This window comes from Dermacentor albipictus, unplaced genomic scaffold (genome assembly GCF_038994185.2).
Source record: "Dermacentor albipictus isolate Rhodes 1998 colony unplaced genomic scaffold, USDA_Dalb.pri_finalv2 scaffold_39, whole genome shotgun sequence".
In the NCBI taxonomy this organism is placed as follows: Eukaryota; Metazoa; Arthropoda; class Arachnida; order Ixodida; family Ixodidae; genus Dermacentor; species Dermacentor albipictus.
In genome coordinates, this window is record NW_027225593.1 from 1,738,094 (window position 1) to 1,763,335 (window position 25,242).

At 47.5% G+C, this 25,242-nt stretch overlaps 1 protein-coding gene across 2 annotated transcripts; it reads right to left on the reverse strand.

Moving 5' to 3' along the window:
- Window positions 1-950: 950 nt before the first annotated feature.
- LOC139052835 (uncharacterized) lies at window positions 951-23,541 on the reverse strand. Of its 2 annotated transcripts, XM_070529983.1 has the most exons (5): window positions 23,187-23,522; window positions 13,634-14,601; window positions 7,191-8,118; window positions 4,112-4,484; window positions 951-2,706 (listed from the first exon to the last, which is right to left on the reverse strand). In XM_070529983.1, exons 2-4 carry the CDS (start codon window positions 14,524-14,526, stop codon window positions 4,122-4,124), a joined length of 2,184 nt encoding a protein of 727 aa, XP_070386084.1. In that variant the 5' UTR covers window positions 14,527-14,601; window positions 23,187-23,522; the 3' UTR covers window positions 951-2,706; window positions 4,112-4,121. The 2 variants fall into 2 exon arrangements, with proteins under 2 accessions (XP_070386084.1, XP_070386085.1); XM_070529984.1 differs by lacking the exon at window positions 13,634-14,601 and having other exon boundaries at window positions 23,187-23,541.
- Between the last annotated feature and the right edge of the window lie 1,701 nt (window positions 23,542-25,242).

Sequence of the window (25,242 nt, forward strand, 5' to 3'; positions counted from 1 at the left end):
GAACAGTTCTCTGAAAAGATTGAAAACGAGAATTTAAAGGGACTGACAACCAATCTCTATGATAACCGTTGTTTTAGTGCAACAGGAACCTTACTGCACTGAGTGTCCAATTCCGTAGTGGGAACGCACAAAATGCCGTGGCACATTTTTTAGTGAACATTTTCCGATACGCCATGACGATTTTGTCGTCCTCGTTAAACGTGCTGGAAGCAGGGATAGGAAAGCGCCATATCTATGATACGCTGGCATTGGTGGGAAGCTGACAAGTGCGGCTCTAGCTGAAGAAGGCAGTGACGTAGCGAGAAACTTATTCCTTGGGCGAGGGGTACTTTGCCGAAAACCGAAAACTACCTCTCCTCCCTCTCCATATATATATATATATATATATATATATATATATATATATATATATATATATATATATATATATATATATATATATATATATATATATATATATATATATATATATATATATATATATATATATATATATATATACCAAGGGGCCCCATTTTTGTTGACCATATCGTAAGACAACAAGCAAGGACACCACGAGTATAATGGCAGAAATTACACACTTACTAGTTTAAACAATTAGAAACTAATAGAAATGAAAGTGGATGAAGGACTCGCCGTAGCTGATATTCGAACCGATGTGTTAGCATCACGCCTCCCATGCTCTTACTTATGGAGCTACAGCGGCGACCCCGGTTTGTCATTCACTCTCTGCGGTTTACTGCTAGAACTAACCCTGGGAGTGTTAGCCAGCGCCACCGCTCACGAACCTAGGCGTCGGATGTTGAACATCTTTTTTGTCGCAGGCGTCACGAATCAGTGATCTATTTGGGTGACGGCAAACGATCAATCAACGCGCACAAGTTACATGAAGGCATCAATGTTGCCGGATTCGTGACCCTCGTAATGTAATGAATGAGAAGAAAGGGAACCAAGGGGTTCCATTTTTATTAACTGTATCATAAGAAACCAACAAAGAAAGGCACCAAGTACAACATAGCGTAAATCACTCGTACTTATTAACTCAAATAAAGAAATGATAAATTAATGGACACGAAAGTGGACCAAGCGATACTCTTACAATTTGAGCTACCGTGGCGCCGTTTTGCCATCCACCATCCCGGGTATCTGCACATTGCTGCAAAACTAACCCTGGGAGTGTTAAATTTCTGCGTTTCTAGTATACACAGCATGCACTGTACTCGATAAAAGGCCACAAACAGTCTTTTTGCCATGACACGCTCATTTATTGCGATTTTTACTTACAGGCAACAAAAAACACAAATCTTTCCACAACGAACTTGCCCTCCAGTTTACTCACGTGCTACTGTGGCTATGACATTCTGCTGCTAAAACAACTTGAGTGGTGCCTGCGTGAACGAAAGTTGCCTTATGCTGGCGAAATTACTAGAAATTGTCCCTACGCCTAGTCCTTCACTGCCCTCCGCCCCCCATTTAAATGCGGTTGACATATACTGTGTCAATATGTCATCGTAATAGAGCTAGGCAATCTATATACATGGCTAATCCTAACGTCACTTCTGTTTTCGGTCTGGGAAGCTAATTGTGTCTGTTGAGTTGCACCACAGTAGCATTAATGCGTGGTTAGTGATCAGAACTGCAGAACTGATCAGCAGAACTTCTATACACACTGTGCTATATTTAGTTCAAGAACGAAACGCCTTCTGACTGTCGATGTAGCATTACATACCGAGGTAATAAGTGCGATAATATAACTATACCTGACAGTTTATGTCGAGAGCGTGGTACTGTACACTTGACTTTACCCTTATGTATAAAAAAAAACTTAGGTACAATATTTTCAAAAAGGAATGAGAATCGGGTATGGGAAATGAACAAAACTCCGTCACATTCAATTTAAATACGTTCGAGTTCTCGTCTCCAGTCTCTCACATTCAATGCTTGTAGCGAACTGATTCCAGCTCTAAATGCTAGCTCGGGCTCCACTTCAGAAACATGCATGGATTATTTCTTACTTTCGTCAGGCATGACGATTACAATGCACAGTACAACACTGACAATTGACTCTTTACGGACAGAGTGATACAAGAGCAGAAGAATGGTCTCGGCACTCGAACACATGGTTTTACACACGCTGGAAGACGCATGTCCTCGTTATTGCATGTTACTAATTACCGCAATAAAACCATGGAAATTACTTTGCAGAACACTAGCGCCTAATAAGTGCCTCAAATCACTCGCTCCGACGTGCACAATGCAAATTAAAACAACAGCTGCACATAGTATCGGGTGAGACAGATATACATCTAAGCTCTGTTTCAGTTCTGAAATCAGGGTCAATAAAGAAAGATGGGCACGCCACTATCGTTGCGAACTTGGCACGAGTCAAGCAAACTCCAATCGCCATTCATGTCGCGTGAAGTAATACAACGAAAAGGAACGGACGCCTCCTCTACTGCTTCAACGCCACCACACAGTGAATCCACGCTGGAACACTTCCAGATCGGCGATGGCAAACCGTGTTCAATGGCTTCCTAACACCTTGCTGGGTCGGCGATGTAACGGACGTGAAAAGTCAATAGGTGCACAACCGAGCCCTACTAGTGGAAACGTAACAGCCCCCATTTACAGCCGTACTTCGACGCCAGCAGGAGGAGCCACCTTGGTTTCTTCTCCCCTAGGGCTTCCTACCTCTGCTGCCGAAGACTGCAGAATGAAGCAGATATTGGTAAGATTTATTGATTAGCATTAACAACACAACGAGAAAGTGATAACCATACAAATGTGTGAACACCCTTAGTCGTCGCAGTCTCACACTGCAGGTTGTGGAGAAAAGAAAAGCATTCGTGCATGCCAACTCATTCAAAATAAGAGGTCGTGATATTTCATCACTTTCTAGTTTATCAAAGCTCTGTTTTATTTACGAATAAAATATGTATTGCTGAAGTCTAATATTTCAACCAATTCGACCTTGCATGTTCCGTTTGCGTCTCTGTGTCATTACAGTATTGACAGTAGTTGAAGTTTGCGCATGATAACTTGGGGTCTCGGTTTTTTGTACTATACACATAGAGCAAGAAGAAAGTATTAACTACCACCAACTGGCCTTTTCACTGCCATTTTATTCCTCTAACTTGTGGTAGCTTGCGGGCCTTGGAAATAAAGGCGTTAAGAAAAGGAGATGGCCATTATCAGGTCTATTAATGAAAAATAAATTACGTCATGTAAAGTGCTTACTGATTTCCTACATGGTTACTCACTGCGTGTCCTTGCTTGGTAGCACAGCAGAGCACCGATAGATCGGTGTTTGCATGCCTTGTGCCCACTTTCCGCATTATGACATCGCGATACACAGATCTCCTGATAAATGAAACCAAATGTAGTCTGTACACCAGCTAGTACGAAACATGTTCTAGGTTCGTTTAGCGCTATTGGTATGTTTTTATATAGTACATGCCGAAGACATTCGTTTAATGCAACAGATGGCTAGATGAAATGGCATGTCAATTTTCCTTTATATATATCTATACCAAAAAAAATTGGCAAATGCTACACGGAATCTCAAGTGTCAAGCTTGTTTATCCTAAAAATTTCCCCTTCATTCTATTCCTCGTGATAATATTTTATTCTCACTAACCGAGCTAACAAGGCCGGCATAACCGGGAGAGCATGTTCACCTTTCAAAAACTCTCTCGCCTGTAGAGCTATGAATGAATAAGAAAGACCAACAACCATCACTGACGAACGATCGGGTTATCAGTGATGTCGCTAGAAATTTATTGTTATGTATGGAAAAAAAGTAAAGGTATAAATAAGACGGTAATTTTTTTTATCCCCCGTGTAACTGAGATGCTATCCAAGAAGATATTGAATATTTACGATATATGCGCCTTCTGAGGTTGTGCGTTTTATACTATCAAAGGAATTATGTGGCACATAAAAAAATGAATCCGAGCTTCGCGATTGAGTCATCAGAATTCTAATGACGATCGTACCAGGAATAAATAAGTCACATTCAAGTCCGTCATGCTGTGTTAAACGAGCTATTCCTTCAAACCCTGACGCTACAAAAACGACGAAAAAAAAAAGCCGGTAGATTGTTTTCACTGACCTAAACTGGCTCAGCGTGACACGACGTCCGCTATCTTCAGGAAACTTCGAATGTGGAGCCAGCAGTCGTGGCCAATGTCGGTGAGCTGAAGCCTCCTGGCACCGGGATGACTGAGGCACTGCACCGCCTCCTTGACGACGCCAGTCATTGTCATAAATTCGTCAATGCTGCTCCTGCGGACGCGGAGCAGGGCGCTGCGGATCCTCTTCTTGGCTTCGGCTTTAGTGACGTCAGCACCTTCCATCACCCTTTCGAGGAGACGCGGGTGGTCACGCATCAGCTCGAGGGCGCGCGCACCCTCGAAGCCATTTTGTTCGCCCAGCACGAAGTCTGCAGCGTCCAAGATGGCGGATGCATTCTTCCTGGCCACTTCCTGCGTGTACAGAGAGGAACCACGGTTGTGAAAGCCAGAGAAATGTAAGCCTGCGGAACTAAACCCTTCCCCGCACTTCTATAGTGTACGCAAAAACGGCACTGAAATGGATAGCGCGTGCAAATCGATAAGGAAATTGAAGGTGGCCGTGCATACACTATGAAAACATGACGCGCCGTCTTGATCGTAGCATTGCTTGCTTCGTCGCAGAATTAATCTCGTAGATTGCCGATATGAAGTCTACGCAACGTGATTATGAGCATTTTGAAGTTAATCGCGATCCAGTGCAACCACAGGATTTTACATAGAGCAAACAAACATTAGAGGCGGACGCTATTGTGTGCGCAGAAAGATCACCTTCATCATCGTCATCATCATCATCGGTCCATTTTTCTGTCATCTGCAGCACGAAGGCCTCTCACAGCGACATCCAATCACCTCCGTGCGAGCTGATTCAAACTGTATCTTCCAAATTTCCCGATTTCTTCACTCCATAAAAGTACGTAATATATTCGTTCAACACATTTTGGCAAGTGTGCTGTCGACGCAAGCATCCGACGTGATTGGCGAGCATGCTGTCACATCGTGATGGCCGTTGTGCGTAACACATGCCTCGTTGCAAATGCAATGGGCCGCGGGATTCGGCATGTGCTGACACGACAGCTTGGTAGTGTAATTCAGCATTTATGCGAGGCAAGCCCGGTCAACCCCTACGGATGTTGAAGCATGCACCGCAAAGTGGAACACGCTTGTCATGAATCGTGTCCCCAAGGAATGGTTACTGTCCTTGCCTGGTGTGTGTGTGTGTGTATATATATATATATATATATATATATATATATATATATATATATATATATATATATATATATATATATATATATATATATATATATATATATATATATATATATTACGCGAGCAACGCCTGCGTAATGCTGACGTTGTGGATGTACGGCTTTGTCGATTATGTTCGCGTTATTATTCCAAAGGCAAATGGTAACCGTTTCTTTTGTTCGCGACCATTCAACGTCTTAGTAATTAAATATATTTCAGGTAAACTTGGTGAATCGTTTTTTTTATGTGTGTAAAAGGGACAGTTCGTATTTCCTTCGTTCGTTAGCAGAAAGTCTTACTGCAATGTCTAGTCACTCCAGCATGGCTTTTGAAATGTCTTAGCAATTTTAAATCTCCTTCCATCGTTCATTAATTTGGCTCTTGTATCAGCATACAGGATGCCGGTGAATGAATCGTTGCGCTGTTAAAACACTTCATGGTTTTATGGCTCGGTGACTCGGTACGAAGTTCCCGCCTGAGACTTTCAAGCAGATTGTGGAGCCAACGTCTCCCATTACAACTGATGCGATGAGCGAAATAACGGAGTGCGGCCCTTCGAGATATGCGCGCGACGTTTGACGCTTAGACGTCGCTGTTGAACATCGACGTTGGCGAAGCTGTTCAGGTTGTTTTCCACCAATAACTTTAAATTTAGGCGCATATTTTATCGTGGTTAGGCACCTTGTATGAGGTTAATCATCATCATTGTCAAGTAGGGCCTCTTGTGCCGCCGACGCCGTTTTCATGAGGATGACAGCGAGGAAAATCACGAGAAGGACACCACCACCATCTTATCGAGAACACATTGTTTTCTAATGCCCACGTAATGTAACCCTCGTGCACTGCAATGCTCCTCCTCCTCGCCTACGAAATGCATTACCCTTTTTCACTTCTTTGAGAATCAGCGTGAATTAAGCCTTGCACTAATTACTCAGCCTCGATGTTCCGCGAATACATGGTGGTTAGCACGTTTTACATATCAATATACATTGCTCCAGTGGAACGGAGTTCACATTTGATTGGCTGGGAGATCCGTTTGGCTCATTTGATTGGCTCATTTGATCATTTGATTGGCTGGGAGACCCGTCACATTTGATTGGCTGGTATGATTGGCTGGGAGATCCGTTGTAAATTTCTTTTTGTTCGCGTTTAGGCAAATGGTGAAGATGGGGATTACAAGGTGGCTAGGGACGCCGAAAGAAAAAAATAATAGTTCTGCCGCAACCAGTTTCGAGTACTTCACCGGTTTCGCAGTAACGTTGTCTCGCGGTGCGGCCATGCGCGGTTCGCATACTGCGTAAAAGCGTCTTTGCGTGAATGTAATGCGAAAAGCAAGTTGAATTTCATGAAGTGTGGGAGCGAATATTTTACATGTGGGAGACTTAACGATGCACTTCATTAGTTTAAAAGGTGCAGGCAAGGAAGTGCGCAGTGCGCCGCCGTCTATGCAACAACGACCACGCGACGCTTACTGTTCGATTAATCGGCACCAAGTTTAATTCCGTAAGTCCCACGGAGTCTCCGACAGGGAACTCTGGCGATTTCATCACTCAGCTAGTATGTGAATCATGGATAAGAGGTACATTAGTCTGTGCCTACTTGTAGCGTACTTTTATGGCAGTATTTAACTTTATAAATTTGTAAGCACTCACAGTCCCCAAACAATGTTATCAGTCTTTGTACATATGCGCAGATTGTGGAGAATGCTGGCGTTTATGAGGGAATATTTTAATGAAAATCAAGAGTTTTGCCTAGCAACTTTGCCAGAATTTTCAATGTGGAGAGTCCGTTGTGTGCGCTTTATTTAGTAGGTTATCGCTTTCCTTGTAATCACGAACAGACAAAAAAAGAAATAGAACAGAGTCATACCAGGATGTCCGCCAGTGCGCCTTCCTTGCGGTTGGCTTCTTCGAGGAACGCTTCCGTCACGTGTGCAGAACAGTCGCGCCTGAAGACATCATACCCGTTGTAAATGATGCAATGAGGACTCACGGTGAATTCGGTGAGGTTGAGGCTGCTGCTAGCGCCTCGCGCGAGTACGTTCAAGTCGTCGTACGACAGCTGCAATCCCTTGAGGTTGACCCTGACTAGCTTGGTGTTAGAAGCGAGAGCTGACACCAGTTCTCCCTCCACATGCCGACGCTCCGGGCTAGCCCAAAGGACCTTCGAGACAGCCAGTTCTATGTATACCTCAGTGAGCGCGGTAGCGCCCCTTATATATGCTGTCAAGGCGGAATACTCATTGCGTTCGCAGCTATTGCATTTAACCCACAGCGAAGTTATGTGATGGCAACCACTGACAACGTGTAAAGATGGGATTATTGAGCGCGGGAGGTTGCCAATTCGGATCACCGCATTGATGGTTGCATTGCAGATTTGCGGGCATTGCTGCAGCTGCCTTGTGTTGTCGTGCGCGCATCGTCCCTTGACGACAACGCGGTCATCGAGTCCTTGCTCTCGTATAGTTCTGGAGACTCTGTCGAGTCTGTCGATGCAAGGCAAGGTGTCGACGACCACCGTCTTGAGTGCCTTGTTGTCCGCGACTGCACGGAAGAAGGCGTTGCACTCTGCTTCTCCGAAAGTCCGCATGTCGATGCAGAGCCGGCCGAGCGTCGAGTTCGGTTTCTGCAGGGCTTGGCACAAGGACTCCATGCACCTCGCGGATTGGGGATCCGGAAATTGGAGATTTGGATTCCACGATGACGCCATACATTCGCATAACGTCGAAGGTAGCTTCAGCCGCCGTATTGTGGCACTCCGTGTGATGACTTCGGTGAAGAGGGTTACCGTACTAATGCTGGAAGCACATGTGGAGAAAAAAAAATATATTTGTTGAAAAATTATGCCTCAAGTAAAAAGCTACTTCGAGCTCCAATACATTCAGTGCAAGAAAGTGAAATCGAAGTATCTGCATGTATAGAAGATAATTTATGCTTCAACAAATAAGGACCACATTCGGGGTGTCTACCAACCGGGAAACCCGGGAATTCTCAATGTAATTGAATAGTCTGGAAATACTCAGGGAAAACTCGGGGAATTTTTGTTTTATCAGTGCAAATTAACTGTAAATTCATTGAAAGGGAAAGAAATTCGTGTTAATGCTGGCTCCAGTAACAGAGGAATTGTAGCGAATCGTTATTGACGCCGTGTCATCGGCACGAGGTATTGCCTGATCGGTTAAGGACCGATTTTCCAGACGCCCGATGTTTCGAACATGCCCGATAATTCGCACGGCTTTGCGGCACCACCATGTACACCACATAGTCAATGTATATTGCCCTGACTGCAGGTCTGAAATGGCAATGGTCGAAGCCGCAACCGCCGCCATTTTGCTTATCGAGCCACCTCGAACCGGCACTCTCCCACGCAGATCCGCTGGCCGCCGTAGCCACCACCGCGGCAACGTTAGGCCTAGCTTGTTCTACGTTGTCTATTAAGCTTCTTGCAGTGCGGTGCTCTGTTTTTCATTGAATGCATTCGCCTCTGTCAGCGAAGGCACTGACTCCACCTTTGTAATCCTCGCGATTGGCTTCGAAGCTCGCAGATCACAGCGCGTTGCGTAATGTTAGTCGTCACCGAAAGTTAGCTTTGCCTTGGTAAAGCAATATTACGCGGTGAAGGATAATAAGCGTGGGAAGGGGCAATTGTCACCGGGCAGGGAGTGTATTCCTTAATTATACACGCGCGCACCCCCGTCTCCTTTCACAGTATGAGCACCGATATGGTTAATAAGTGTACTGGCAGGCCTTAAGAGCTTTTTCTGACGTGCCTGTGGCAATTTTAGCGCTTACGGGCAGTTACAGACATGCATTCATTTTTTTAGGGCTGCACGATTTTTCGGATGTTTTTGCGCGCCCCCTAGAAGTCCGAAAAATCACACGCTCACTACAACTGACCAATAGGGTGCTTCAAAGGATCCATGGGTTGAACGCGTGACAGAAGGAGGATGAGAACAGAAAGGGCCAACGCGCTGAGGAATTAACGGGAGGAGGAGGAGGAGGAGGAGGAACTTTATTATTGCAGAAACCATTGCGCGGCTTATTCCAGGGTGTTTCCCTCTGACAGGGCTCCACTGGCGATCGCGGGTCGCCAGGCCTGGTCGAGGGTCGCCAGTTGGCTTCCCAGGTCCAGTTGGGAGAGTCTCGCCTCCCAAGACCACGTAATGAGTTTGTGTGTTGTGACTCGTGGTGAAATTGCGTCGCCCGGACTATCGGTGAATTCGTGTTACGTGCGCGAGTGTCGCTGTGTGGTTGCAACACCAGGGACATGTTCGGGACGTATAACTGTTTGGGGAGATTGCGTGACGAGACAAGTGTGCGTATGTGTTAGTTTGCAGGCGGCGCCAGTCCCTTGCCTGGAGTTTATTGAGAGCTTTGTGTGGGGGAGCGTATTGTGTTCTTCCGAGACGTTGGTCCTGTAGTATTTGTGGACTTGTCGTTATTAACTCGTGGGTCGCTCGTCGGTCTGTCAGGGGCTGAAGAACGGTGTGGTCTAACGCTCGGGTAGTGAGACCCCGAGCTACGCAGTCCGCCTCTTCGTTGCCCCGCAGGCCTTCGTGCCCAGGGCACCAGACGATACCGTGTGTTCATTCTAGTGAGCGACCCAAGATTCGAATGGCTTGTATAGGAAGTGTTCCATTCATGTATAAATGGCACGCTGCTTGTGAGTCCGTAAAGAGGCGGGTGGACCTTCCCTTGCTCTCGGCGTCGCGAAGTGCGAGAGCGATCGCTGCTGCTTCTGCTGCTGCGCTGCATGTGGCGCGGATGGAGGCGGAGGCTACCAGGTTCCCCTGTTTGACAACGGCGAGTGTGTATTTGGGCCCGCAACGTGGCGACGAGGAATACGGGCTAGCGTCAGTGTAGTACGTATCTGTGTCTCTGAAACAGCGTTTGTGCAACATGCGGGCACGCGCTGCTCTTCTCTCTTGATTGTGGGTGGGGTACATGTTCTTGGGGATAGGGTCCACTACAATGTTCTCTCTAATGTGGTTAGGCAAGAGTTGTGTTTCTTCTTTGCAGCACTGAGGTGTCAGCGGTTACCCTAGCCGTTGAAGAAGGTGTCTTCCCTGTTGAGTCTTGTTGAGGCACTCCCTCTGCGCTATGAGCGTGACACTTGCTAGCTCCTCAAAGGTGCTGTATACGCCTAGCGCTAGTAATTTCTTTGGGCTTGGGCTTGACAGTAGCTGTAAGGCCGTTTGGAACACTGTTCTTATAAGAGTGTCCATGCGCTCTGTCTCGCTTTTGCGATTGACTTGATACGGGAGTGCGTACGTGACGCGCCTGATGACGAGGGCTTGTCTTAAGGTTTCGTCCTCTGTGAAACCATCTTTGCTGCACGCTACTCTGGCGATGAGTGATGCGATGCTTCTTATATCGTGATTTAATTTATCTGAGGCTGCATTTATGCCGTTGTTCTGCTGTACGAGCATACCTAGTATGCATGCGGTCGGGACGCGCTTTATACGTTGCCCGGCAATCTCGAGGTGCATTGGTGATGGGTACTCGATGTTCCTTAGTTTGCTTGGGGTGGACTTGAAGGTACTCCGACTTGTGAGGGGCACACCTCATTCCTGCTGTGATTAGGTGTGACTCGATGTGTCTGATGGCTGTGATTAATGTGTTTTCTCTGTCGCCGTATGAACCCTTGGTTGCCCACAGGGTGATATCGTCGGCATAGAAGGCACATCCGAATTTTGAGATGTTTTCCAGTTGCAAAGCAAGTTTTCTAAGTCCTATGTTGAAGAGGAAAGGATATATTATTGATCCTTGCGGAGTACCCTTCTGCGGTAGAGTATATATGTCTGACTGTAGGCCTGCTATGCCGATGCGGGCATTGCGGTGGCTGAGAAAAGCCACGGCATAATGGCATACTCGCTCTCCGCATCCTATGGCGGCGAAGCCAGCTAGGATGGTTTCGTGTGCTGTATTATCAAGTGCTTATTCCACGTCGACGGCAAGGAGTATGTTGTTGCTGCCCGGTTGTGGGTTGAAGATCTTTTCTTTGAAGAGGAGGAAGATATCCTGTGCTGACATGCTTTTCCGAAGTCCGTACACCCAATTGGGGTGTAGTCCATGTTCTTCCATGTGTTGCTCTATTAGAGTGAGTACAATTCGTTCAAGAAGCTTGCACAGGCAAGACGTGAGCGAGGTCTGTCGTAGTTGATCGAGCCTGCGCGGTTTCACCGGTTCGGGTATAGCGACTATGTGAGCTGTAGTCCACTCCTCGGTTAATGTTCCGCCCGCTGTCCATATTTCTTCGTTCAGCTGCTTCGTAAAGGCTCGCAGGGTTTCAACACTTAGGTTTCTCAAGATGGCGTTGGTGATCCTGTCGGGACCCGGTGCCGTGTTTATCTTTAAGCTCTGTGCTGCCGCGTATACCTCGGCATACATGATGGGTGCATCAAGTATATCTCGTTCAGAGGTCCCGGATATTGAGGGTATGGTTTCGAAAGCCCGGTCCGTATTACCGTGTAAGTTTGCTGGAGTTCCTGTATGAGTTCATCCTGGGTTCCCGGATATTCGCCAACGAGCTTTTGTAGGGTTGTGTTTGTTTGTTTTGGTATTTGAAGGATCGATGATGCTGCGGAGTATGTTCCACGTCTTTTTGGTGCTTAGCGTGCCTTTAAGCGAATCGCAGATCGTGCGCCAATTGTCCCTGTGAACCTTCAGGGCATAATTCCTGGCCTGTTTAGTGACGTTTGAAATCCTAAGTCTAAGTTTGCGACTTAGCTTCTGTTTGCACCATTTTTCTGTGAGGCCTCTGCATGCTTCCCATAAGTGTATGAGATGGTTGTCGATTGCTGGCGTGTCGGTATCGGTTTGGTACACTTTAGTGTTGGCGTCATATGGTTGTTTGACGCGTTGGACCCACTCCTTGATCGTGGTTAAGCGGTCTTGTTGTTCCGGGAAGGGCAGACTTGTATCTAAATCGAGCTAAGGAAGCGTGCCAGCGCTTCTTTCAAGGGGCTTGAGTTCACAAAACAAAGTGTTGGCTGACGCCGAGATGCAGTCCCTCATTCAAACCATAATAAACTCTTTAAAGAGTGAAAGCCAACACTGAGATGTTGTGTACGGGCTGAGAGTATGTCAGGACAGTTCAGGGTGACATTCGAGTTGCTGAGAGAGAATCTTAGTTGGGACAACGTTGAGGCCTCATACCGATGAGTTTGCAATCAGTTGATAGACATAGCTCATATTAAAAAAATATTTACTCATGTATGCATCTCCTTTTCATTCGTATTTGAAAAAGTTCGACTCAACTTGAGATTGGTTTTACAATTTTTTTCTCTGTGCCCTAGGTTTAAACAAAATAGATATTACTCATAACTCCAACTGGATTAAGTCATGTTTTTGTTCCAAGAAGCTTACTAGAAAGTGGCAGCATCCAGCAATATCGTGTCAGCCTGCCTTGACATAAACAATGTTCAGGCTCATTCAAGAAATTTCGCAAAGGTGCTCAGGGAAAACCTGGACAACTCGGGAAATTTGGAAACGTCAGATTGTTAGACACCCTGCGACACTATATTCCAAAAGATCCACAAGCTGTCGGCAACCGTCTCGTCAGTGAAACGGCGTCAACGAAAAAAAAAAGCAAGTTAATATCCAAGAGGTCACACTGAAATCAGGGGCTGAAGTTCCGGCACAAAATTCAACCAGAACCAAGTTTGATCTTTTCTCCGGTGCTGCTCATCATTTCCACTCGCAATTAGTAGCGGTGATTTGAAAATGATAGGTAATAATACTCACTTAAATAGCGCTTCAGGGTCCCTATAAGGGCAAGTTCAATTTTAATAATGACAACTGACTGGTGTGGTCTAGAGTGAGGAATACAACAGCAGCTTGAATACACGACGCCAATGGCAATCTTAAATGACAATAGGAAGTCCAAAAGGATAACTAAACTCGCAGTGACGCAAAACTCGTTAATAATCATGTAATTTCCAATCGTATTTCGACATCAAGGAAATGTATAACAACATGTCCCGCTTTATTTCAAACCATGAAGTGCGATTTAATTCAAGAAATCTTTACTTCAAATAAACTGTACCTGTTTAGCAAATACTCAATTAATAATTTGCTCGCTGAACTCTCCACGATTCAAAAGCTCGCTACAGCGCATGAAATACAATAATATGGGCATTGTGTTAACTTGTGTCCATTAAATTACATTTGACACTAAGTATGATGCTTAAAATTTTCTTATATGACACGTTGGCCATTACAGGACGAAGCAGCCAAAGTCCCGTAATATGTGCTGCGAGATGCCCTGTTGGTGTACCGTCGGTTCGTAATACAATTATAAGCAATACTTACAATACTTCGCTAGCCGTGACGATGTCTGCGTTGAGTTCCCGCAGTGTGTTCATATTGCAGACTGCATCGATGATTTCCCTCAGGGGCAACCCTCCGTCGTAAACGAACTCCGTTTTGAGAGTCAGTTTTCGCAGCGCGCAGTCTTCTTTCGCGAGGTATCTGGCGAACAGCGCGTTAGAGGCTCCGTCGCGGTAGCCGAACACGTATTCTGAGACACTCAGCTCAGTGATGCTCTTGTTTTCAGTGAGCAGGCGGACCAGCCAACACGCATGGGTATCAGTCATTTCAACATATGACATGTCCAGTGCGGTCAGATGATCCATGCCCAAGCAGAGCAACCTTCCGGACACGGGCACGTCGAAATCCCATTCCTCCTCGAACTCATTGACGTTGAGGGCGACATTATGACGCTGTGGGACAGGATTTAGCATTTCGAGAAAGATTGCGTCATCGCGAGGTGATAATAGAAATGCTGGGCAGAAGGTAATGCTTTTCAAAAAGCGATTGCGCTTTATTGCTGAACGCATCGAGGCGCGACCCATCCAAATCACCTTGAATTTTATCGCTGTGATGCAGCGATGCTCGGCGAGTAGACGCTCAGCAAGATCCAGTGCCCTCGCTTCGCGTGAGACTTGCACCGGGCCGTATGCAGAGTAATGGCAAGTGCATGCCTCACCACGCGCGACTAGGACGGCACCTCTGCTCTTTCCTCGCCCATCTTCCCCAAGCTCTAGGCAAGCACCTAGGAGGACCTTGTTCAACTCGCGACGGTGCTTCATTAAGCTGCAGCTCGCACCATCCTTCTTGGTGCACGGAATGTTCAACCCATTCCAGTCGGTGCTGGCCCTTTCGGGTACACGTTTCGTGACGACAGCTTGCGAGGATTCATACATGGTTCACCGGCCGCTTGTTTGGAGAAACGATGTGCCGCCCGCAGAACGCAGTCCTTCTATAGTCTCACCTATAACCTGCGCGTAGAAGAAAAGAAAAAAATCGGTGCCCAAAATATTTAGCGGCTGAACAGTTGCTTCACAAATTAAGATAACCAGCGCGTTTCGCTCAAGGGATGTTAGTTCCGTTGTATAGCATGTTTTGACCGCAAAGAGAAAGAGTATCGCCAACCATGGGCCATTTACATAGAAGGCAAGAAACGCTGCGAAGATTGGACGGTGTTACGACTGGCCTATGAGATGAACAATTTGTGTCACGGCACCAAAGCGACGGCGAGTGCCCTGACGTTTGAAGTTCGCCGAGCCGCTCACAACAGTTGAAAGAATGTCGCAGTTTCGTCCGAAATGCGAAGCACCGATTGGGGTAGCAATGTAGAGGATAGCTGTACCAAATAAGGATAGTAGTTTTAGCAACCGTATGAACTTTGAACATTCGCTTACTAACGAAATTAGCAACAATGATAGAATATGTAAGCGCGACTGAACGAGGACGAAGAAAGAAGGAGCCACCGAGAGATAGCGCTCACTTTGCGCGTCGGCTGCTTTCTACGTCGTTGTTCAGTCGCGCTTACAGATTATATAATGGAGTGAAACCAACACGCCCGCCAACGTGTTTTATCTAAATTAACAAGCACTGGGCCACGCGCCCACAGGTAAACATGAACACATCTCGCTCGGTGAGCGCAAAAACCCGCTGTAAAAATGCTGGAGTCGGGAATCGGGACAGCAGCAAGCGATTTGATTTTCGTGCACCTATCGCTTCAGCGTGAAGAAAACGCAGAAAGCACACCGCATTCCGAGCTACCAGCACTACGCGCACTCTACAAACATCAAAGATCGCCTCGAAGATGAGGCCCGCCCTGGCGCGCACTTTCGCCACGGCAGATGGCTTTCATGACACACAAGCGCCAGCAACACGTCCTTACGCTGTCCGTCAAAGGCGTCCGCCATTCGCGTGCGCAACGCCGTAGGAGACGCCGCGGTTATCTCCACCCTCCGGAGCGGCGATCGAGAAGGACACCGAGGCAAGTTAGCGCCCCCCCCCCCCCTCCACCCCTCCCTCTCTTGACGCCCGTGCCCCTAGAGAAACTAGAACATGTCTAGGAGGTGCTGCCTTGCCTCGCGGGCGTCAGGAGAGGGCACGCTTCCGGCTCGCGTTCCTCGATGGCGGACGCGAGGTGTTGGATTGAACTGCGTTCGCCGGCTCACCCTCGCAAGAGAGAGAGAATAAACATTTATTTCGCAAAGCAAGTAGAAAATTTCCTCGATGAGTGGGGCCCTCAGTCCAGGGCTCCATTGCCATGCGCGACTTCGCGAGCCGGCTGGATCGGCCATTGCTCTTCCTGCTGGCTTGTGCTGAGCAGCGCAGACTCCCAAGAGGAAAGGGTAGGGTTGGGTATAGGAGGAACACTCGAAGGGTTAGGGCATTGCCATATGGAGTGATACACAGTGGGTTTGGCCCCACAGTGGGGACAATAGGAAGGGTACAGGGTGGGATGATATGTGAGCATGTGTAGACAAGGAAAGGAATTGGTCTGCAGCTGCCGCCAGACAGCGGCATCTGCCCTATTAAGCGAAGGATGAGTAGTATTCTCACCCTCGCAAGCTTTCTCTCGCGCATACAGCATACGGCGCTCGCCGACAGTTATCGCCATTGGACTTTATCACGCGACTGCAGAAATGCGCCTGGAGTGTCCGTATGATTGCTATTGCAATTACGCCTAGAATGCCGCAGCCGCGAAAAGACGGCGGTCTTTTCGCGCATATTCACGCCTTCTTCCCCCGGCGCGCTCTACGGCCTCGAGTTGGCGTGGGCTCGCCAGTGCTGTCTCCCTTCGGCGAGCAAGCCGCTTATTGTGCGCATTCCTTCCTTCTCTTCCTCGTTGCAGAGGCAGTCGTCGGCGGTGCCTGTGCATGCGTGGGCCTTTCGCTATGCTGCGCCTGTGGCGGTTGGGAAACCTTTAAGGGCAACACTGGCGATTTTTCGGCGTCCCCTGATCTTAATACAAATATGAATATATGCTCGCTTTTGCACTCTCGTTATCAACCGCTGCCAAACAATATGGCTGCAAGACCCTCATTGAGGTTTGCTGAGATAAATTTTAAAGATTGGTTGCGAGTTCCCTACTCATATCCTTTAACTAGACACCCTGTGTTTGTGACGTCAAAAGCTACGCTGCCACTGTCGCTGAAATCGACGCTGTCCGGGAAAACTGTCATATCTCCTTGTGTCGTCGGGAGGTATCACAAGCCATCAGCTTTCTGCGTTAGCGCCATGCACGTGTATTGCGTGTCCAGCACGCGTTCTGCGTGTTTACACTGTGGTGGTATAGGATCTCACGTCGCCGGCTCATCGTAACGTTACATGAGGTAAGAACGCGTTTAAGTTTCGGTACTTCTTTTAAAGGGACCCTGAAACACTTTTGACGATTGTCTACAAACGTACTGAGTCCTTCTGATCATTAATTGACACATCTAAGTGCTCCGCGTAAAGCGTGTAATTTATTATAAGGTTTTAAAAATGCACATCGCTGCCGATCGCAGCGCACTGCTCGGCGGAATTTTAAGCCGCCCCTACCCATATGACCGAAATCAACCATATGACGTCAGTGAGGCGAGCTATTCGATTGGCTGACCAGGGCGCGTGATCGATAATTTTTCCAACTTTATAGTAAACAAATGATCTTCGTAATAGTTGGAATGCTAGTTAACTTGTTTTTATAAAAAGAAAGTAGCATAAAGAGAATGCACAAGAAAAATTTTTCAGTACACTTAAGCACTTCCGGCAAACATCAATGGTCGTCTACTTGTGTACAACGTACTCCATTTTGACGAGAGCTCCGCGGTCAGAGTTGGTCTCAGTCTTTTCGCGAGCACTATGATTCGACTTTGTTGCCTTGTGGACTGCGAACGTAGCGACTGGCAGTATGTCAAGCTGCGACATCGTGTCCCTCTGCAAGGCAGCGTACGAGCGAACTGGCTGCTGCGCATGGGACTGCTGCTATCCAATCGGCGCCAGGATTTGCGCGTTTGTGGCCGTCACTTTACACCGGAAGATTACTAACGCAATAGCGTTTCGCGAGTCCGGTATTAGGGCAAACGCAAGCGCAAGGGGACAGGGCCTGGCCGCTTGACTGTGCCGTAACGGGATGAGCCATGAGATGAGCAGAAGGGCAAATGTGAATGGTCTGCATGGTGCAGCCACCTGGTGGCACAGAGCTCAACCATACACTGTAGCAGCAACGAAGTGTATTCTTCTTTGCTGCTGGTGTGTATTTTTCGCAGGAGTGTAATCATCAACACGTTGTTTTTATAAATGCTTAAAATGTTTTACACTTGGTTAGAGCAATATTAGCGCTTTGTTTGGCTGGTTAAGCGCTGCGCCAACAAGTGTATGGACCGTGCAGACCGATCAGGCCGCTCACGTGCGTCTACGCTAAAGTTCGTTCATCAGCTTGAGTTTATGCCTCCAGTCATTTGCCGAAATGATCAGCTTGCCGGTGGTTACCGGAATACCAGACACGTTCGGGGCTACGACAGATTGCTCGCAACGCACGCTGCTTCGATAGCTCCGCTTGGGGTCGACGGCCTAGCGGCTAGCGGAGAGGTCTCGCGCGGGTGGGGACGCGCTCCAAAACAACCGGAAGTGGACGATGTGACGTCGCATCGTGACGTCGAACCAGTGAAGGCGGAGCTTAGCCCCACTCGCTCGGCGAACGAGTTGAGGAGGAAAAGAATGGCTAGGGAGGTGGGTAACTTCTAATCGCTTGTAGCTCCATTAATACGTAACGCTTCATCTTAATTGTGGTGCGAATGTCCTACTTAAGCTGTACCGTGCGCGTCTACAAAATTTGTCCGAACCGTTTCAGGGGCCCTTTAAGGGTTACTCAATATTATTGTTTGGTTTCTATTAAAATTGAACCGCCCTGCCGGTGACAGGACTGTCAATACCATTTTAAAGTGACAGTAGTCTTATCTGGTTTAAGAAACACCGGAGTTGCTAACGGACTACTCCGTACCGAGCGTCGGTCGCAAGCCAGGAGTGTTCGCTTGCTCCTTTACCTTAGCGACCTTCATTCCGAATGCTCTGACAGACGACTCCTCCAACGGTATCCAGCCTTCAGCAGATGCTAGAGCGTTTGTGGTGTCATTCTCCGTCACGAAGCTTATACAGCTGACCACGCACCGTAGCGACGTAATGTAATCTTCTTGTTACTCGTTACCACCCTCGCGACTCGTGAGCCACTGCAATGTGGAGTCAGCAGCACGATGGCATCAACTGGGAGCCCGTTTATACCGACTGGGCCTCTGTCTGCCGGTCAAGCTCTAGACCACTAGGCTCACGCTAACTCGACGGTTTTGGGTTCCCGTCTGTAACAACGAGGAATGATGCCAGAATGATCAGTGATGCCAGAACTCGCATATGCTGCTCCAAGATTGATGCGTTTAATGCTCCAAGATAGAGTATCGCAAATCGTTCCAACAGTCAACACTGACCAGTTAGTCTACAGCAATATCGGCTGTATTAAGCTACATAGGAAATAAAGAGAACGACTAGCCACAACTTACTCGGGAGTTTCTTGGTGCACCTGCGGGTGTCGTCGCAATGGCCAAGGCAAAGCACGCTAGAGTGCGCCAGCCTGCAATACGACCCCAGTGGGTTGCCATAGGCAGGCGCAATGTGACCCTAAGTTCGTACATGCGCGATAACTTTACGTCCGAGAGGGTCAGCTTTCCCCTAGTACAAGCCAATGCAATGACCATCCACAAATCACAGGCCATGTACGACTAGGATAAGAGGCACCCTCTGCGGCTCGTGTACGTCGTACGATCGCGTGCCACAGCTGTTCAACGCTTCTACCTAAAAATTGAGGCAATGACTTTACATTTAAGCATCGCTGTGGTACCACGTATCGAATACTGCGTGACGATATGATTCTCCTAAAAAAGCAGAAATTATGCACTTGATCAGACGATCGACAGGCTCCAACGAGCCGCAAGAAACGGACACGTCTCAGTCGTGTCGTTCAATGTTCAGTCTACATGCCCCAGACATTGAAGGGAATTACGCAATGCCGAAAACAGACATCATCGCCTTGTCGGAGACTTGCAGTGCTGATCCGCAACCGACTTCGAACGAGTGTTCTACTGGAAGCGTCAGTCTGTCAGGTGCGCCGGAATGGCCACTTACGAAAACGAAATGACCGCCCGTCCGTTCATTGGACCGAGAATGTTGTCCTGACCACCGGATTGCGAAGCCAGGTGTGCAATGGTTGACGGCGTTGCTGACGCATGCGTTCTGCAACTCAAGTGCGGGGACGTCGGCGCTGCAGTGGCCGCTGTTAACATCGGCCTCTCGGCGACAAAATGAAATCGAACGCTTCCTTCCGCACAACATTGCTCAATATGCACCCGGGGCATTGAATCCTGGTTGGGATAGCACTAGCGTAAATACGACGCCGCCGGTGTTCATCGCGACTTGACCGTTGATTTGAGGTAACGCGAAAACCGCCGGCTACCAACGTTTATGCCAGAAGTCTTTCGTGTGCGCCTCGGGAGCTGCGACTACAACGCACTATCACCAACTTATTGAGGCATTTCCTTGTAGAAGGAAATACAGCAGATTTCTCATGCGAAATGAGTATGCCTCTGCTCATAAAAATATAATTAATTAGCATTAAGCCAGCTTGTAGATGTTAATGAATGGCTTGAGTACTCGAGTCAGATGCCCATATGCACAAGTCGCCTCCATATAGTGAATCATTCAAGGTAGCAGGCAAGAGATTCCAGTTCGTGCTAGACTAAGCGTCTGCAACTAGGGCGATTACGCAGGTTCTTGGTTATTATCATAGGTAGACGGCTATCATAGGTTCTATCACAGTACTAAGGCACGTAAGCGTAAAGTCTAGGCTCGAGAACTTCGTATCACGGATTGACTTACTCTCCAGATAGTTAAAAAATAAAGAAAAGAAATGAAGAGAACGAAAATTTTATGCATATCCCACGCAGTGTGGGAATCGATGTAAACGATGCATTCCGTGCTGGATGGTTTGATTGACGATAATTAGCGCCGATGTTGATGACTAAAGCTTAATTCAATGTGTAGTCTAACACGAGACTGATGAGTTGGTATTAAACACTACCTTGCGTGCACCACTGCTGTTTGTAAGGTGCTGCTTGACACGTTGTTGTGCGCCCTATTTCATTACCTCTGACAGGGTTGAGCATAATCATTGCCTCGCATGGCACATCGCATTGTGGCAGACGTATTAAACTTACATTGGATTATTGGACTGGACGTGCCAAAACCCCAATTGGGTTATGAGGCACGCCGTAGTGGGGACTACGGGTTAATTTTGACACCGTGACGTTCGTTAACGTGTCCCAAAATGTAAGTGCACGTGCGTTTTCTATTCCGCCCCCGTCTGCCACGGTTGGGATCAAATCCACGGCCTCTAGCAATGCCATAGCCGAAAAGCTACGCCGGCGGCCACAGAAATGTAGATGTGACGGCTGACCGCTTCGCTAGTGGTGCTTGGACGTTGCATTGCGCATTAATTAACGCGGCTCTGCTCCTGTACGCCCTGCGTAGTTTGTCGGCCTGACAAGTTTGCATGGTGTTTATTTTTCAGAAATAGTTTTCAGAAACAGCAGCTACGTATTGAACCGTACCTTGAGCAGGGAACCAGTTTGCGCGTGTTGGTAGTTTAATCATAAACTGGGATATATAACGCAAGAACGCCACAAGGACGAAGCAGAAACACAGGACAAACGTAAGCTTATCCACTTCCCTTGAAACCGAGGCTATGCTTGCCTTCTCCTTACACCCCCATCCCCCCTCGCCTCCCTTGTATGGGAACTGCCACTTCTCTCTACAGTTCCATCTACGGCCCCTCTGGAATCGCACCTTATAGAAAGGGAAGCGCTGCAGCTGCAGTTCCTGCAATGCTTCTGATGGGAGTCACGGATAACTACAGCTGTCAATAGGCTAATGTAGGGATGGCGAGGGAGCTCCAGAGGGCATTGTGTACATTGGACGCGGTGCGGGAAAAACTAGTTTTTAGCATCGAGTTTTTTCTCGAACTCGCTCCTGTAACGTATGCACACCCAGTGACCCACCCCCACCTCCTACGACACGGTGTGCTTCACTTTAAAACACTGCTGGCAGTGCCCCGCGCTTCTATCCTCAAGTCGTGTGGCTTTCCCACCTTTAACTGTAGAGCCAAACTTTAGAGCCAAATATGGCCAACCGGGTTGCAAAAATCTTTCGCGGCCGCCATCTTGACCCGTGAAAATTCATGCAGGAAGGCAGCCGCCCCATCGTCGCTGAAATGTCGCGAGTAATGGCTTCTGCAATTGCCTTAGCTGCACGTCAGGACCTGCTCGTAAAAGTACCGCAGCAAGCTGAACTATTGGAATCATAAGACCGCGACAAAGCCGATGGAGAGACTACAAAGTGGTCTATAGCAGTGGTATGCAGGAGTCTCCAGAAGCTGCGCGCAGGCGCAGACCCTGTGCATTGCACCTATCAGTTGAAGCGAGTACTGGTTGCGACACTGGAAGGCGTGCATTTTTATAAAGCAGAACAGCTGCTTTTGAAGCTTCTGACACAATAACCTGCATTCGTAAAGAACTTTCTCAAGCAGCTCACGTGAGACGTAAATTAGCTGGACAGACGGTGCTAAACAAATTCCCGCATAGCTACACAAGATATGCCGTCAGTCTGTACTGTCAACGGCGAGCGCATGCCTTGATAGCGGCGCATAGCTTTCAGCAGTATGGTAAACTAATAGCAGGCGCAAGGCCACAGTTTAAATTTGCAAAAATTATTTTTATTTTTCATGTCGTCCTCACAAATCGCCATTTTCACGAGAAAGTATATACCCCCGTGTGATTATTTGAGATGTCAAAGTGTGCAGGGAGATGCCGATATGTATAGTAAGTCACGTTTGGGTTAAGCATGCAAGACCTGGCATACAACGCTGCAGTTTTACCTTACTACGTTAAGGAACAATGACGTTCTTCGAACTTTCGGCCGTTTCCGTTCGCCAACGTTTAACCTCTCTCTCTCAACAACCAAAAAAGAAGCAAAGGCCTTGTGTACGATTTCTTATTCACAAGGTAAGCAGCTTACGCTGACGACTAGCTTCGTCATTTTCCAAACATTCGTCCACGCTTGTTTCCGCGAGCGCTTAAAGAACGTTGTGAGAGAACATAAACCTAAAATTACGGCAATGTTTAGTCTAACACGAGACTGATAAGTTGGTATTAAACATTACCTTGCGCGCACCACTGCTGTTTGTGTAGTACACAGAACACACAGGGAGAAGTGTTTGCTTGAGGCGTTGTTGTGCGCCATATTTCATAACCTCTGAGACGGTTGACCATAGGCATTGCCTCCCATGGCACATCGCACTGTGGCAAAAGTATTAAACCGGAAAAGGTTTATGGGGCTTTACGTGCCAAAACCACAACAGGAGTATGAGGCACGCCGTAGCGGCAGACTCCGGGTTAATTTGACACTGTAATACACTCATTTCACCAGCCAGTAAGCGCAGGACTAATCAGAGTGGTTGTTCTACTAGAGGTAACCTGGGACTCACCGCAAGGAACTGCTAGCACGAGGCTGTCCTTCACTGGAAGCTTGAAAGCGGCGGAGCATCGGAAGCAGCCCTGCAGGTATACCCACTGCGCCATTAACCCCGCAGACTGGCCGGGACGAACCGCTATGTGCAAGGTGCCCTTCACCGAGGGTTTACGAAAGGCAACGCATCGGCATCACCCGGAAGCTACCCACAGTGCATCAGCAAGAATAGAAAAGGAAGCGCTGGACATTCATCGTAGCATTTGGCAGCGGTGACAGCCAGTAGGCGCAGGACTAATCAGAGTGGTTGTTCTACCACAGGTTGGTGCTGTTTCTCTGTCTGTTACAGACGCGTTTTATTATTTTTTTATGATTTGTCACCGCTGCCAACTTGCTGTGTCATTTTGCTTATTGTATTTCTTTTTGCACATTTTGCACTTTCTACACTTGGTGATGTCACAGAAGGAACGGGATGCGCGCTCTGACCTGCGCGAACTACGTTCCGATATGAAACAAATGAAAGAAGGACTTGAATTCATGGAAAAGCAATTTGAAACAATGAAGCAACAGTGAATGGATGGGCGCACCGAGAGAGAAAGCTTAAGGAAGGGAAATGACAGGCTGAAGGCTAAATGCAGTGAAAATGAGTCAATCATTGTAGAGCTGCAGAAGGGAGTTGTTCAGGGTGAGCAGTGCTCTCGCAGGTCGAATGTGGAAATAAAAGGGATCGTTGAGAAGAAGAATGAAAACATCATTGATCTTCTAGGCCAGATTGATGGTGTCGTTGGCGAACCCATTTCTGCTGGCGATATAGAAGTGTGCCACCGAGTACCGACTCGTGAGCAGGGCAGAACGAACGTTATTGTTCAGTTTAAAAGCAAGCAGAAACGGGACCACGTCGTCGAGAAAGCCCGCAAGCGCCGCATTCGGAATCGTGACGTAGGAATCTCCAGCGAAGGCCAAATCTTCGTGAATGAGCATTTCTGTCCGACACTGAAGCGGCTGCTCGCACAGGCAATTGCAAAAAAAAAAAAAAAATACGGGAGAATCAGTGGCAGTTTGTGTGGACTAAGAATGGGAAGATTTTCGCACGCGAGACACAGTCCAGTCAGGTGGTGCGCATTGAAACAGATTCTGACCTCGTCAAGAGAGAGAGAGAAAATAATGCAGAGAAAGGCAGGGAGGTTAACCAGAGGTAGTTCCGGTTGGCTACCCTGCGCAGGGGGAAGGGTTAAGAGGGTTAAAAGGAGAAACGTAGTAGAAGGGGGAGATAGAAAGGTAGACAAGCACGAACAAAGCGCGTACACTACAGAGCGGTAAGGGACGGCATTCTTAGAGTCTGTCGTGAAGCCCCGTAGACCGCAAGAACCTTACCAGCGTGAGTAAGGCCTTCAACGCGGACGTTCTTTCGGAGCATTGGCCTAGAGCTTTTAGTTCTGAAAGTGGACGATTGTCCAACTGGTCCAGTACACTGCACATCACTTGTCTCTCAGCACTGTATCGCGGGCAGACACAGATAATGTGTGCGAGCGTCTCGTCGATGTTACATGTGGCGCACATGGGGCTGTTGGCCATTCCTATGCCTCGTCAAGATTGCGTAGGGTACTTATGCTTATAATCTGTGTTACGTTTTCTTGTACACGCAATGCTGAATGAAGAGTTTTGTCTGCCATGTGAACTTAAACTTCCGGCGCAGTCGCAGGGCATTTTCACTGCCATTCACCTCAATATACGTTCCGCCGCCACCAAGCTCGATGAGTTAAGCACATTTTTAATGAATTCAGATTCATGTTCGATGTGATAATGTTGACTGAAACGTGGTATCACGAAGGAAGCGACATGTTAAATATGATTGAATACAATCATTATTTTATCAATCGAATTGGTCGCCATAGTGGCGGAGTGGCAATGCATGTGCAAAAAAAAAACACAGGCTCTGCGAAATAATCCCGGAATTTACGTGCATTACTGCCGACTATGAAGTGCTTTGCATAAAGAGCAATATGAACATGTACGTGGCGTTTTACCGCCCACCGTCTGGTGATATGAGTGTATTCCTGGAATTTATTGAGGAG